Source organism: Rhinichthys klamathensis, unplaced genomic scaffold (genome assembly GCF_029890125.1).
Source record: "Rhinichthys klamathensis goyatoka isolate OS25496 unplaced genomic scaffold, OSU_Roscu_1.1 h1tg000036l_1, whole genome shotgun sequence".
Lineage (NCBI taxonomy): Eukaryota > Metazoa > Chordata > Actinopteri > Cypriniformes > Leuciscidae > Rhinichthys > Rhinichthys klamathensis.
This window is the reverse complement of record NW_026606584.1, coordinates 6,849,964-6,866,286: the sequence shown is the minus strand read 5'-3', so window position 1 is coordinate 6,866,286 and position 16,323 is coordinate 6,849,964. Positions and strand designations below refer to the sequence as shown.

Below are 16,323 nucleotides of genomic sequence, written 5' to 3'. Positions count from 1 at the left end.
GTCACATCATCGGAACAAAACCCAGGTGTCTCAGGGCATTACAAAGAGAACAACAAACCTACTGTGAACTTACCTTTCAAAGTCTTTGTTATGTGAACTGGTGAGGCCATGATAAAGGTTACTTCAAATGTTGCATGTGCCCATTTTGGCTCTACAAATGTGAATGTCCAGAATGTGGAGAGTGGCAGTAATGCACAGTTTGCAGACCGGACAAATTCTGGCAGACTACGCTCTCGATCTCTTTGCAGCTCTGACGAAGCAAAACACTCAACGGGAGAGGCTGACAAGGACAGAAGCCACATTAGACCTCGTTCAAGATCTTTTTATGCTTGTGACACAGATGATGAGGGACCAGGTCATTTTAGCAGAAGTAATGCTATCAGACCAAGAGCAAGATCACTACACCGTGAGGATGGGAAAAGAAACACTGGTGGGACATGTATCTCTGCAAAGCCTCCAATCAAAAGACCAAAAGGACACTCAAGCAGATGGGCCAAAAAGGATCTTACAGGTGCGTAAGTGAGATATTTTTACCTTTTAAAAAAAATGAAGAAAAAAGTGACATTTAAAGCACTTGATGTTACATTTAAAGCACAAATGCCAGCATTGATAAAATCAAAAATAATCACAAATTATAACACATCTGTGTACAATTCATTTAATTTCCAATTCATTTAGCCCTGAAATACAAAAATGAACTTTATATACCCAAATAATGCGTATATGGTTAAAATATGATCCGGGTGAAAAGTAGGAGCATTTTTTAATTATTATTGTAATGATACTTTATTAATACTACATTTTTTAAAAAGTTAATTTAGGCATCACAACTTACTAACTACTATAAAGCACAGGGAGATATTCATTTTGGGATTTGTGGAATTAATTATTAAATTATTAGTTTTTAACTGAGTATCTGAAAATAAAAATTGGAGAAATGAACAATGAAATGACCATGCACATTGGAAAATCCAATATAGTGACAGTTATAATCCAACTACATTAATTCTACATGATAAAATAATAAGTACACAAGCTCATAGACATTTCAAATGAGAAATTTCTATAGTGTCAGATGACAAGACACATCATGTAAAAATTATTTGATAATTACCAGGTCGTTTTTGATCTTTGAACATATTTACATTTGGGTTGAATTTTCTATATGGTTTGTAACATCAAATCTAATATCACTATTATTAAATTCGTAGTGCAGTAGGTTTTTTTTTATTTTTTTATTTTTACTCTGAGCAATTGCTACTTTAAAGGTGCAATGTGTAACATTTCTGAGTATCTATTAACAGAAATGCAATATGACATCCATAACTATGTGTTCAGTGGTGTATAAAGAACTTACTTAATAAACCGTAATGTTTTTATTACCTTAGAATGAGGCATTTATATCTACATAGGCGCGGGAATCCCCTTCTATGAAGGTCGCCATATTGTGACGTCATGTTTCTACCGTAGCCGACAGCGAACAAACAGCGCTACAGAGCGCGTTTCGTCACTACCTTGAAAGAGAAGCCGCAGGAAGCTAGAAGAAGCTAGTCATAAACACCGTGAGTAGTGACTTTTCCCTTGTCAGTGGTGTAAATATGTAGTTGGATTGTTTCATGTAACTTAATTCTTCTCCCTCGCTGTGTTATGGCTTTGCTATGTGGGGATATATGTGCTGGTTAAGTTCGTGAGACAGCTGATTAGTAGGCTACTCTTGTCATTGACCGTAAAACAGTTACAGGAATCACCAACCCGTCGATCTTGGAAGCATTTTAAGTCGATCGAGTTTCCAAAATCAGAGAAAAAAAGCCTATTGTGTGTGTAGTAAGTGTGTCTAGGGGATGCGGAGGCGCGCGCGCTGTTACAATCACGTCATTTTTGCCGCACGCACCTTTGGGCTCATGCGGACGCGTCGAGTTTAAACAAGGCTTAACCAGCTCAGCCACAGTAACAGCTCATATTTAGCCAGCTAAACTTTTACTACCCTGTTAGAAAAAATATATAGTTGCATAGTTTCATGTGGTTCTTCTCCCTCGCTGTATTATGGGTTTGCTATGGGGAGAATGTGCTGGTCACGTTCGTGAGACAATCAGCTGATTACTATTATTATATTATGTATTTAGACCCTTGATCCTCACCTGAAACTTTATCCATGATGTGGTTTATAATGGACTGTGGTACAGAAACTTGGTTTACGCTGGCTATTCTCTGCTGTCTCAGACGACAATGTTTGTCCCGTTTTAGCCACCGTAGCTTCTTCGAAAGGGAGGGGTGAGCGGTGGGCTGAGCCCTTAGTGTAAACTCGCAACCGAACCGCTAGATGTCGCTAAAAGTCACACACTGCACCTTTAATATATCAAAGATAGTGTCACAGCTGATTCTGAAACATGCTTCATTTAAACAGGAAATAAAGGAAGTTTAAAGGGTGTACCCATGATGACCATTTCTGAGGTAGATAACTGGGAGATAAGCTCTTCTGCCAGGATGAAATATGGTCAGTATGTAGACTGGGAAAAGATTGATCCAGAAGCGGCCATCCGTTATCGGAAGATCCTCTTGAGTGACCATTATGAGCTCAAAGCAATGGGCCGTACAGGATTCTGGTCCATGCCTCATACTCTCAGAGCCAAGGCTTACCAACACATCATCCACAACATCGAGAGCACATCCACCAACACTGATGTGGACACTTATCATGCCCTAGTCGGGAAGCTCTTTGGGGAATTTCAAACAAGCACACACCCTTTCCCAAAGTTTATGGAGGATGGGGAAATCCCCAGATACTGCCTAAATAAAGCAGGTCTTAATTCAGTGAAAAAAATTCTCATCTGTATAAATCACCATTTTCCTGATGTCACCTTCTGTCCCATCCTGTCCGCTCTGGTGTCCCTTCTCTTGCACTTCAGTGAGGATGAAGCCCAGTGTTTTCACAGTATGTGTTCCCTGGTGACCTACACAGACTCTAAAAAGCGTTACATTGACCAGACTTTCCTCACTTCACGTGCTTCGTGCATGACCTTTGGTGACCTTGCCAATAAATACTGCAGAGGCATCCGGAAGCTAATAGCCAGCTCTCACCAGAACCTGTTCGAGTTCTACTCTGACTGGATCATGTGGATCTTTGCCGATCTACCTTTTGCATACGCTATCAGAGTTCTGGATGTCTATCTAATGGAGGGCTACAAAGTTTTATACCGTGTAGCTCTTGCTCTACTCAGCCTTTACAAAGTCTCTGTGTCCTCACGAGTGGCCCACGTCGATGACTTCAGACAAGACATGAAGAGTTTTGTGGAGAACGTGGCACGGCACAGTACGATTGACGCACTGCTTCAGAGGGCTTTTAAAATACAGCTGCCCACACGCAACCAACTAACTTATCTTTTCAATGCCAACAAGCACGCACTAATTCATAAGGACATCCACAATAAGAGGTGAGGGGTTTATGAGGTCAATAAAAATATATATATTTTAAGAATTTCAGAATTCCTATTACATATGAAACTCTGTTTGTATCTCCTAGTTCATATCAAGCTATGGATTTCCAGAACTTCAGCTCCTCTGTAGTGACTGAAACCGAGATGAGGGTGGTCTGGGCTTGGATTCCAGAGCGATTCGCTCTATTCAATCCTGTGCAGCTATTCAGTACAAATGCTCATGGCAGAAGTCTCTCCTTGTATGTAATTTCTACACAGACACACTCACATGAATCATTCCATGAAAATAACCGAATATGGAATATGAGAATATGGTTTAATCGCATAAAATCATGTTTTTAGAAATGCTTAAAATACATTTAAACTAAACTAAAAAAAAAAAAAAAACCATCAAACTACAAACATCATCATCATTATTATTGACAATTTAAATAGTAGTTATATTCATTTTTAGATTTATTATATTTTGCATTTCATGTTTCTTAGTTTTTTGTTTTGTTTTTAGCAAGTGGTTGAAATCCATTAAAAACAACCCATGACCCATAATATAAAAACATTAATTTAATCATAATTAATTATTATAAATATCAATGAAAAATATTAAATGATATTAAATATTGTTTTTCAAATGCATAAACCTCGAAATATGTCTTTTTTTGAAAATAGGTTTTATTCCAAAGTTGAGGGGCATGATCCAACCGTTTTACTCTTGAAAACTGCAGATGAAGAGGTATGTCTGTATTCATCTGTACACTTTTAAGAAAAATGGTTCAAAACAGAGCCAGACAGTATTCTTCAGCTTGTAGCAATGCCAGAAGCCTTTATGGTGCTAAATAGAACATTTTTTATAAGATTCCATAAAGAACCATGCTTTGAAAGTGCTATATACAGTAGAACATTAACTGTGTTACAAATAACCTCTTTAATAATAGTTTATTTTCATTAATATTATTCATGTTATATATTATTTATTAGCATTATGAGTGTTTCCCTTCATCTGTCTGGTCTTATAATGATAAATTAAAAATGTACAAATAATAAATGGTAATTGACAGTGAACATGAATAAAAACAAATAAAACACACAAAAAAGAAACACAAAATAAATGTAATGAAGATCCAATGAAATGTCTTCACAATCCTCAATGAGGTTTTTACATCTAGTTATGTGTGCATTTTGATGTTATTGAGTGTTAGTTTCTCTCAGATTCTATAAGACCCCACAATGTCAACATCTGCTGTCTGGGTTAAAAGGATAAGTTGAAAAAAAGTAATGTGATAGCTTTAACGTTTTTTTGCGAGTGGGCATGTTTATTCATAAACACAAGTAATAATGAAAACTATTGATATGGATCATACATTCAATATCTTTGTCACTTACTGCTTAATGAAAAAGAGCAGAAAAAAAAGAAAGAAAAAAAGAAGAGGAAGAAAGAAAAGAGAAAATTAGACATGATTAGTAGTTACAGTTTGAGGGTTAAAATGAATAGACATTTTTAAAAGGACATCAAGTATCTTTTAAGAGTGTGTCATGACCAATGTTGGGGGTCACACATTACAAGTAACTACTCGGTTACTATCGTAACCTCAGTTCCCTGAGATAGGGAACGAGTATTGCGTAGCTATACGCAGTGGGGAAACTCCTTTTCCTCGATTTACTGAAGCCTATATGTAAAACGCATTTGCAGCTGCACAGCTAGCACACTGAGCGTCTGACCCGCTCATAGGCTGTGCTGCAGCAACTGCACATCCAATGGCGCGGGCGAATCTGACGCACGACCAATGAGCTAGCCCAACGTCAGAGCCCGTCGAGGGGGCGTGGCCCAGCCTATATAGACCCCCGAATTCGCCATTATAGCAGGTTTATACGACTGAAGCGACAACTTCACTAGTTACCATAGTGTGGCCGGCTACGCAATACTCGTTCCCTATCTCAGGGAACTGAGGTTACGATAGTAACCGAGTAGTTCCCTTTCGAATGGTCACTTCGTATTGCGTAGCTATACGCAGTGGGGACACCATGCAAAACGCCGCACCCTGAGTAACTGGTTGCCCTGCCACTCAGGACCCCTGAGCTAACAGAACAAGCCAGAACCCAATAACATATGCATATACATGTATATATAACAGACCAGACACAGTCGGGTCTGAATAATATATATATAAGTCAGTAACAACTAACAGAATATACTAACAAAACCAGACACCGTCGGGATTATTAGTATAACCTTACTACCGGCCGAAGTGGGTTTATATAATATGTATGTGATTATGCACAGTAATTTTTGTAGATAAGACCAGCCACTGTCAGGTCTCAATCATACCGAAAGCACCTTCGCCTGAAGGGAAGGTACCTCCATATTATAGAACTTCATAAATGTGGAAGGCGAGGACCAGCCGGCCGCATCAAAAATATCTTGAATGGGAAAACCAGATGACCAAGCCCACGACGAGGCCATACCTCTGGTCGAATGGGCCTTGACACCTATGGGGCAAACCTGACCCACTGCGGTGTAAGCCAAAGAGATGGCATCCACTATCCATCTAGACCATAGGTTCTCAAAGTGCGGCCCGCGGGCCAATGGCGGCCCGCCGAAACATTTCTGGCGGCCCGCGATAACATCTGTAAAACTGTTAAAACTATTTGCTTTGAAAAAATGAATATCTCCGTTTAGTGGTGTTTAGCGGCATCCATAGGCATAAGCGGTAATTACATGGTCCGACCGACCGATCGCACTTGACCTCACTCCCAAGGCCACCAGGAACAGTGGTTGTCTACACAGGAATAGGAATCGTGGCCAACCGAAACCAGCACCACAAATCCCATTACAATTTAAAAGGGTATGTTAACCAAGTAATCAATATTCAATGTGACTTAATAATAATCTTAACAATGTCAAGCTTATTAATAGCCGCGTTTCCATTACCTTTCAAAATGTTCGCGGGCGCGAACACTTGCATTTTCCTATCAACAGTGGAAACAACTTAAACTAGTCTATCATTTCTGGTCATACAGAAAATAATAATGCATTATTCACAACTACTTTTATTTGTGTAAACTCATAACAAGAAAACGTGCTTTTGTAAAATAAAATAAAACAATCAGTAGCGGCTACTACGCGCTTTCATGATCTCCGTGAACTGGAGCGCGAGAACTGAAACAAAATATAGCCTATGTAGGCTAAAGCTTAAAATGTGCACTTTTAAACAAACAAACTCGAATCGAAAGCAAATACCTGATTATGTAATCCGTATGAAAGGTGGATTTCTCTTTAAAAGCGCATCTGCTTAACAGCGGAGATGGAGATATGTTTTTAGCCGACACTTAGAAAACAATAGTTTATTAATAAACAATTAAAATGCCTCGCTGTTTTTTCAGACACATTTATTATCATTATCCTATAACTCAAATCAGGCTAGATCAGACACGTACAGGCTATATGGCTCTTCTCATTCATCACTGCGGGAAAAATATAAATTCCAGGTTCTAATTTGGCCTTAGAAAACCAGTAAAATCGACATGTTTTCCATATTAATTTGTGAATATTTAAAATGTTTAATAAAGGGGCAAAAAGTAATTTAAACAAAAATCTGAAAAAGTCTGTCGATATTTAGGCCTACTTTTTTTGCGCAGCAGTTGGTGAAGCCAGTTCAAATTAAAATTTTGTTCAACTTTGCGTTTTAAAAAGACAACAACCGTTCATTTTTCGTTTTTCAGTTACGGGTTAAAAAAGATAGATAATAATATGCAAATCTGCAATAATGGAAACGCGACTGACAAGCAATGATAGAAATGAATGATGATGATGACTTGTTTGGTAAGCTTCTATTTTAAAAGTTTCTTTCTCTCCCCCCCAAAATTTTCACAAGTTTTGCCAGGTTTAGCCTCAGTTATGAATTAAAATGTGTTTATTGCAACTAATGTAAACTGTAGAGATGCAACCTGGTCATTAAAATAACTTCAAATGGGATTTTCTTTTCAGTCTTTTTTTCTTCGTTTTCTCCCCCGCCACTTTGGCGGCCCTCAGTTCAATGTTGGGTTCCTAAATTGGCCCTCACCTATCAAAACTTTGAGAACCCCTGATCTAGACAGTCTTTGTTTAGTGACTGGATCACCCTTAGATCGGCCCCCAAAGCAGACAAACAGCTGTTCTGATTGTCTAAAAGACGCAGAACGCTCCAAATAGATTCTCAACGCCCTGACAGGGCAGAGAAGATTAACCTCCCCATCCTCGGCAGAAGGGGGAAGGGCTAATAGCGTAATAACTTGTGCTCTAAATGGCGTTGAGAGCACCTTGGGTACATAACCATGCCTGGGTTTGAGAATGACTCTGGAGTCATCCAATCCAAACTCCAAACATGCAGGACTCACTGAGAGGGCCTGCAGATCTCCCACTCGCTTGATAGATGCCAATGCCAACAGGAGAGCAGTCTTTAGCGAAAGTGGTTTTAGATCAACCGACTGGAGCGGCTCAAAAGGTGGTCCCCTCAGGGCCCTAAGGACCGTGGAGAGGTCCCAAGGCGGCACCGAAGGGGGCCTGGAGGGGTTAATCCTCCTAGCACCCTTCAGAAACTTTACCACCAGGTCATTCCTTCCTAGTGATTGGCCAGCCACCAGAGCATGATGCGCTGCGATGGCTGCCACATACACTTTGAGCGTGGACGGGGTGCGGCCCGCGTCCAGTAGCTCCTGCAGGAAGGAGAGCACCACCGAAACCTCACATGACTCTGGGTCAATACGATTTCTCGAGCACCAGCTGGAAAAACCCGACCACTTTAAAGCATAAAGGCGCCGAGTAGACGGGGCCCTTGCTTCAGAGATAGTGCTTAAGACCCTGTCAGGAAGGTCCCCGGATACCCGTTTAGGGGCCACACATGGAGGGCCCATAAATCGGGTCGGGGATGCCACATTGTTCCATTGGCCTGTGTGAGGAGATCCTTCCTCATCGGAACAGGCCAGGGGGTCGTGTCTGACAACTGAACCAGTTCCGGAAACCAAGGTCTGGATTTCCAGAGAGGAGCCACCAGAAGGACTGGGCATCCGCTCTCCCTGACCCGCTCGATAACCTGTGGGATCATCGAGACGGGGGGAAACGTGTAAAGGGGGCGGCTGGGCCAGAGATGAGCCAGCGCATCCCTGTTTTTCGAGAAAAACACCCTGCAGTGGGTGTTGGCTCTCGAGGCGAAAAGGTCGACTTCGGCCTCCCCGAACCTCTCCCATATTAGTCTGACCGTCTGAGGGTTCAGGGACCACTCGCCTAGGGGAGTGTTGCCCCTTGAGAGCATATCCGCGCCCACATTCTGGACGCCCGGGACATGCGCTGCTCTCAGAGAGCTCAGATTGGCTTGTGCCCACATGAGGAGGTCCCTCGCCATAGCGTACAGGTTGCCTGACCTGATGCCACCCTGGCGATTTATGTAGGCCACCACAGACACGTTGTCTGTACGGACCAAGACGTGGTGACCCCTGAGGTTTGACAGAAAAGCTTTCAGGGCCAAACCAACTGCTTTCATTTCCAGACAGTTGATATGTAAGCTCTGCTCCGTGCTCGACCAGAGGCCGGAGGCAGGCTTGCCCTCGTGCAGCGCTCCCCAACCCATGTTGGATGCATCTGTAAAAACCACTTTCCTCCTGGAAACTATCCCCATGGTCACCCCCTTGCTGTACCAGTCCTGAGCCCGCCAGGGAATCAGTGTTCTCAAACACCCCTGATTCACCATAATGCGCAGGCTGCCTGACTGCCATGCATGGGATGGCACACGGCGTTTCAGCCAGTGCTGCAGCGGGCGCATGTGCAGTAATCCCATGTGGAGTACTGATGATGCAGCTGCCATTAGACCAAGCAGTCTCTGAAACCTCTTCAGAGGCGCGCGCTCGTGCGCCCTGAATGTGGCTACCAGTGTCTGCACAGAGAGCGCGCGCTCTTGAGTGAGCCGCGCTTTCATTGTCACCGAGTCTAAAACCGTGCCCAGAAAGACCACAGTCTGGCTGGGGTTCAGTTCGCTTTTGGCAACATTGATTGTGAGACCCAGGCACTTTAAATGGCTGAGAATCAAATCCCTGTGAACTATTAGTTCGTCTCTCGACTGCGCTAGCACCAGCCAGTCGTCGAGATAATTCAGCACACGCACTCCCTGGCTTTTCAGCGGGGAGAGCGCTGCATCCATACATTTCGTGAATGTACGGGGTGCCAGAGCCAGACCGAACGGCAGAACGGTGTATTGATATGCCCTCCCCTCGAAGGCGAATCTCAAAAATGGCCTGTGACGAGGGTCGATCTGAATATGAAAGTATGCATCTTTCAGATCCATTGAAACAAACCAGTCCCCCGGGCAAACCTGCGCGAGAATTTGTTTGAGTGTTAACATTTTGAAAGGCCGTCTCATGAGAGCCCTGTTCAAACACCTCAGATCTAGTATGGGTCTGAGCCCGCCGTCTTTCTTTGGAATTAGAAAATAGCGGCTGTAAAACCCCGAATACATTAGCGCGGGAGGGACTGACTCTATCGCTCCTTTTGCTAATAATTCCTGAACTTCGGTGCGAAGCACGTGATTCACGCCGCTTCTCACCGATGTCTCGATAACCGCCTGGAATTTCGGGGGTCTGCGAGCGAATTGGAGCGAGTAGCCTCGCTTTATAGTGTTTATGACCCAACTCGACACACCAGGGATGGCTTGCCAGGCCATCACTCGTGTGGCTAGGGCGTGACACACTGAATGGGGGGGGACCGCCTAACATAGGGGGACCTGATACCCTTATAATGTGATTTGTGCACATACTGAGTGTTTGACTGACTGTATAGGCTTTTGCCCGGGGGGAAGTCAGTGTTACAACAGGGCGGGGGCCGCCTAGTGAAGGGGGACCGTGAACCCGTGTGTTGTGATTGTGAAACATGCTATTTTTGTGCTTTATTTGGGTCGGCGTGAAAACGGCGTTTGTTTGCAGAGACGCGCTCACTGCTGCGGGCCTGTTTACAATAATAAAATCCCCAGCCGCCTGAACTGAACAGGGAGCTGTGGGAAGTTTTGCTGGTTTCTTCGAGGGTGGTCCGGCAAGCGCGAGACACGAGCCCTCTCTCTTTCCCCTCCGTGCTTGGACGACTTCGGAGGCGCCTGGTCGGCCACGGCGCTGGGTCGAGGGCCTTGACGCCTGGGGAGCGGGTAGCGCTTCGCGGACCTTGACTGGCGCTGGCTATCAGCCGCAGGGCGGGGCTGAGAGGCCTGTTTCGCAGCGCTAAGTCCGTAGCACTCCTCAGGTCCCGAAAGGTCTCCGGGTCCGGGCCAGCCTCGTCCATGGACCGGAGGAGTTTGGCCTGGTAGACCTGCAACACGGCCATCGTGTGCAGGGCCGATGCAGCCTGACCGGAGGCGGCGTACGCGCGTCCAGCGAGGGCTGAGGTGTTACGGCAGGGTTTGTTGGGATGAGCGGCTCTAGCTCGCCAGCTAGCTGCAGTGTTCTGGCAAAGATGAGCTGCCACGGCCTCTTCGAGGGGCGGCAAAGACTCATAACCCTTTTCCGCTGCGCCATCCACGGAGGAGAGCGTCGCGGAAACTGCGGATCCCACACGTGCTGAGTATGGAGCGCGCCAGGCCTTGGTTAGCTCCTCGTGGACCTCGGGGAAAAATGGCGCCGGTTTGTGACGCGGGGCCTGCTGGCGCCCCTCCAGAAACCATCCATCCAGCCGACTACGAGGCGGCTCTTCGGGCGAGGCCCACTCGAGGTCGAGGTCCACGACGGCCTTCGTCAGGATCCGAAGCATTTCGGCGTCGGAATTCGTCCTGGTCGCTAATCCACTGGCCACCGATTGAGAAGCGGTGACGGGGTCGAGAGAGCCTGGCCACTCGTCCTCAGAAGCAGCGATGGATAAGCTGTCGTCGCGCTCGAGAGATCCGCCGAAGGAGACGAGGCCCGCCACGTGTGGGGGGGGGGTGCTGGTCTCCTGCGAACAGGACCGGTGATGGCGTTTGAGTCGGAGAAAGTGAAGCACGCGGGGACGCGGCCGGCGTGCGTTCACAAATCTCCATACCCTCCGGTTGCCGTTGGCTGCGACGCTTCTTCTTCCTCGGAATGGAAAGCGTGGTTGAAGCGGCCTCGCCGTCCCGGGAGAGAGCTAGCCGATTGCGCAGCACGGAGATAGGCATGCTGTCGCAGGCCTCACATCCGCCGGCAGAGGGAGCATTCTCTGCGTGGTCGACACCCAGGCAGGAAATGCAGCTCGTGTGGTCTGCCTTGTGCAGACGGCCTCCGCACGTGGCGCAGGATGAACGAGGCATACTGAAAAGAATTCACAAAATAATAATGCAAAGGATATAGGATGTCGCCGGATAGCCACAGGTGAGACGGCGTCAGGAGACAATCGACGTGCAGGCGAAGTCTGCTGAAGAGATAGCTCGCTCAGGCTGAAAGGCTTGTTCGACGGCGAATACTACAGTAAAAAGCTCAGGGACATGTGTACTGTCGCTGAAGGAGTAAAATCTGCTATAATGGCGAATTCGGGGGTCTATATAGGCTGGGCCACGCCCCCTCGACGGGCTCTGACATTGGGCTAGCTCATTGGTCGTGTGTCAGATTCGCCCGCGCCATTGGATGTGCAGTTGCTGCAGCACAGCCTATGAGCGGGTCAGACGCTCAGTGTGCTAGCTGTGCAGCTGCAAATGCGTTTTACATATAGGCTTCAGTAAATCGAGGAAAAGGAGTTTCCCCACTGCGTATAGCTACGCAATACGAAGTGACCGTTCGAAAGGGAACTTGAGTTACGTAATCAGATTACTTTTTTTTCCAAGTTACTAGTAAAGTAGCGCATTACTTTTAAATTAACAACAAAATATCTGAGTTACAAATAAGTAACGCAAGTTACTTTGTTTTTCAATTTATTGACTGGCAGCTCTCCTGTCCCCATGTTGAGAGAAATCATGAGTAAGTGCAGAGGTATTGTCTTCGCTGTGTAAACCATGATGGATATTGTAGTTTTAGAATAAATGTGAACATGCATTTACTCATCTCAAAGGTTCAGTATAACTCAAAATTAATAAAAACAGTGAAATGCAATCTCAGAATATTACGAAAACTTGCAAAAATTAAATATATTCAATGACACGTATATATACTTTGTGTATTTAATCTTACTTTATTAACCAATGTCTTTGCTGCTGACCTTCGATGATGCACTTCAACATTACTAATAAGCAAAAATGACTTTAGATAAACATCACAATTTGGTTTCTTTTTTTTTAAATTGTATTGCTCAAGTATTTAACTTATCCTGCATGCTATTCTTCTTCAATCCAGAATGGCAGAACTGAAAGTTTTTTTTTTTTACTGCGCCCTCTACTGTACAGGCGCAAATTTGCATTTCTTTCAGCCTGAGGCTTTATTCATTTCACTTTTGGTCTGGAAGGGCCTTTACATTTGCCAAAAATAGAAAATAGAATTTGCATTAGAAGTTAAAAAACAAACAAGCAAGCCCACCCAGGTGAGAAAAAGTAATGCAAAAGTAATGCGACGCAATTACATTGTTAGGGAGAAACGCAATACAGTAATGCATTACTTTTGCATGCAACATAGTAACTTTCCCCAACACTGGTCATGCACAGTCTGTGTAGAGGGATGGTTAGGCTTCAGAAAATCAATAATGATGTGGCTTTGAAAGGATTTTTTGGCCAAAGATTAAAGATAAAAAAAAGGTTCTTCAGGACGATATGCTTCTAAATAGAACTGTTACTACGTGCAAATAACCTTTAAAGAACCATCTTGTTTTAAAGTGTAGCTGTACAAAATCTTACAGAAATGCTGAAATCTCAATATTGTGTTACATTTATGTTATTTTGTTCATGTCATCTCAGATTTGTGGAGCTTTCTTGTCTTCTGATTGGGCGCACAAGAGTTGTGATGAAAAGGGTTTTAAGTTCTTTGGCACAGGAGAGTGCTTTGTTTTCACTGTGAGTAAGTCTCCATTTGCCATCCGTTTCAATTGATTAGTTGTGCTTTAAATTGTACCTGATGTCACATTGTATGCACCAGAATATGATTTGCAGTAGTCGATAACAGAATAATTGAATTCCTAATTGCAAATACATTTTTCAGCTACGACCAGGAATGGAACGGTACCAGCGTACAGTGCTGCAGATCTCTGGAATGTCTGAGAAAAGTGATCAAACTCTCTCCGCTAGCTCTCGAATAAACACTCATGTGGACAGACCCACTGCAGCCTCTCAGGACCAAAGATACAAGTCTTCTTCCTTCTGCACATTGTCAACATTCAAATTCATGGCAGGAGATGATGAGACACTTTTTATTGGTGAGCAAGTGTGAAGGAAAGGTTTCTTTCAGAATACATATTTCATGTCAGTTATCCCCTATTGTTATCATAAACAACGTGGCTGCCTCTCAGGCTTCATATTTGCATACCCCGTGTGCACATTTCACCTGCAAACATGCTGGAACGTTGCCTTTGTGTCAACATTACTGGGAAAAAAACAAACAGTGTCTTCCTTAACATAGATGAAATGTTGTGTATACACTCCTTTACTTGCGGTCTATCCTAGGTGGCGATGGCGGCCATGCACTCAACCTGCAGGCTGATCTGACAGCTGGCTATTCTGAAAGCTGCGATACATTTGAGAGTCCACCACTCTGCAGGAGAAGCTTCAAGATCCAGTCTCTAGAGGTGTGGGGTATCCAGCATTCATTGTCTGTTCCACCGCTGCTTTCACACTGAAGACTGTAGGAGCGCTGTGGAGGAATGTGTCCACATGTATCAAAGGTCACACTGGCAAAATGGCATCATGCTTTGAGACAAAACTATGGACATTAAAGATTTAGTGTAGTCCAGTCAGTGAAGGAAAACTGTACATGCACATTGTTGCGCTACTGCAGTATGAACAGAAATAAATTGTAAATATCATTTAAGATTCAAATTTACACAATGTTATTTATTTACATTTTCAAAGACTTTTTTTTATTGTATGGCTTATATTATTTTTCATATTTGTAGTCCTGTCATTCTCTGCATTTCTGGAATAACTAGTTTTCAAAGACAGTATTCAAGTCAAACATCAGCAGTTTGTTGCATTTTAATAAACATTAAAATCTACATTGTTGTAAATAAAAAGAGAACTTTTACACCAAATAGATGCAACTGAAATTGAATCATGGCTGTAGTAAATAAAGTGGATATAAAAAGCAATGTGTGTGAGTGGAATAAAATACTGAGGCCTGTAGCAGAAAGCCATTACAATGACTACCCATAATGTATGTTTGAGTTTGAGCAAACTCTGGAAGTTCAAGGAGGTGGATTGGTTTTTATCTGTTCATCACCATGATAACTTATACGCTACATGGCTAACTTTGCTCCAGAGCAGGATTTATTCTAGGTAAAAGATTGCAAACCAAAACTAAACCAATAAGTTGTGTGCAAATTAACATATTTGACGCAATGAATGGGGTGGTCAACTTTGGCCCACTGTCCTGAAAAGTCTAGCTGCAACCCTAATCAAACACCTGACAAATCTAACCAAAAGGCGTTGACTTCAGCTACGGCTGAATTTATAATCTTTTTGTCCGCAGGTCGGAATCAGCCAGAATTCACATTCATGGCTGTGTTCGAAATCGCCACCTATACCCTCATTCACTATTCCCTACGTCCACTTGAAGGAGTGAATGAAAACGAGCTGTCGCTTTTGCATAGTTTCTGCTTGCTGTTTAAAAAGTAAGTCTCATCGTCATCACCGGCGGCCATCTTGTCAGAGGCAAGCTTTCTGGCGGGCTCTGTGGTACCTGATGTAAGATGAGTGATCAGCACGAACACAAATACTCTTATCTCGTTGAAATCTTGAAGGATTTACAAACGGTTGGGTTTCTTACAAACGATATTAACGTGGCTATAATTCTGGATGATTATTAATTTATACACTTATTATTCATAAGTATGCAGTGTCATGACTACATCTCTGACGTTTATAACAAACCAAACCATTTGAAAATCGGTAGAAAATTTAGCAAGTTATGGTTATTTAAAAAGTACATGCGCCATTAAAACACAATGTTACGAGTGAGCGAGCTGCCTGTGACAAGATGGCCGCCAGGTGCGGACGTCGACCATTGGCCAGCAGTGCGGACGAGACATCTAGCCTTTATTATGGATATCTATGATGTCGATAACCAAACAGTTGATTGGCCCCATTGACTTCCATAATATGGGGGATGGGGAAGGGCAATATGGAAATCAGTGGGGTCCATCAACCGTTTGGTTACCGACATTTTTCAAAATGTCTTCTTTTGTGTTCAGCAGAAGAAATTCATAACGGGTGATTCATTTAACTCCCTTTAACATGTGACAAACTTGTGCTTTTATTTACCATGTTTGAGGATTACTTTTACAATGATTACTTTTACAATTGTTCATGTACATTTTGAAGCTTGAAATGTTGATTAGACATTCAATGGATGGACAACAATTAAAACATATCTTCATTTTGGCTCCAAAGACGAACGAAAGTAGACTGTTTTGGAACGATATGAAGGTGGGTAAATGATGACAGAATTTTTATTTTATTTTCAAGAGAACCAACACTTTAATGTTAATGAACTAATCAACCAGTCCTCTATAACAAACTATTAAAGAAACTTATTTGCAAAGAATAAACAAAAAACAACCTGATGTTTGTCAAAGTAAAATGCATATTTCACATATGCAATGACAGAACCACCAATGTATTGAGTAAAGTATAATATAACTTATGAACTAGTCAACTGTTAACCAAAATTTAAGTTCTATCACTTGCAACAATAAGAATATGAAAACAACACCCTGCCCAAGGTATTTCTTTTTCTTTTACACATTTACATCTTATCAACAATTCTCTCCAGCAGGTTTAGTAACTTTTCCTCT

At 43.2% G+C, this 16,323-nt stretch overlaps 1 protein-coding gene across 3 annotated transcripts; it reads left to right on the top strand.

The window, feature by feature from the left end:
• Nucleotides 1–14,619, top strand: LOC130081227 (TBC1 domain family member 24-like). Of its 3 annotated transcripts, none has more exons than XM_056246207.1 (7): nt 2–511; nt 2,405–3,431; nt 3,521–3,673; nt 4,101–4,164; nt 13,277–13,372; nt 13,518–13,731; nt 13,979–14,619. In XM_056246207.1, exons 1-7 carry the CDS (start codon nt 109–111, stop codon nt 14,149–14,151), a joined length of 2,130 nt encoding a protein of 709 aa, XP_056102182.1. In that variant the 5' UTR covers nt 2–108; the 3' UTR covers nt 14,152–14,619. The 3 variants fall into 3 exon arrangements, with proteins under 3 accessions (XP_056102183.1, XP_056102182.1, XP_056102184.1); XM_056246209.1 differs by having other exon boundaries at nt 13,518–13,739; nt 13,979–14,112; XM_056246208.1 differs by lacking the exon at nt 13,277–13,372 and having other exon boundaries at nt 1–511.
• The last annotated feature ends 1,704 nt before the right edge of the window (nt 14,620–16,323 follow it).

Coding starts and splice junctions, on each gene's coding strand:
- LOC130081227 (XM_056246207.1), top strand. CDS start 109: ATGATAAAGGTTACTTCAAATGTTGCATGTGCCCATTTTGGCTCTACA. Junction 512..2,404: donor GGCCAAAAAGGATCTTACAG/GTGCGTAAGTGA, acceptor TCATTTAAACAG/GAAATAAAGGAAGTTTAAAG. Junction 4,165..13,276: donor TGAAAACTGCAGATGAAGAG/GTATGTCTGTAT, acceptor ATGTCATCTCAG/ATTTGTGGAGCTTTCTTGTC.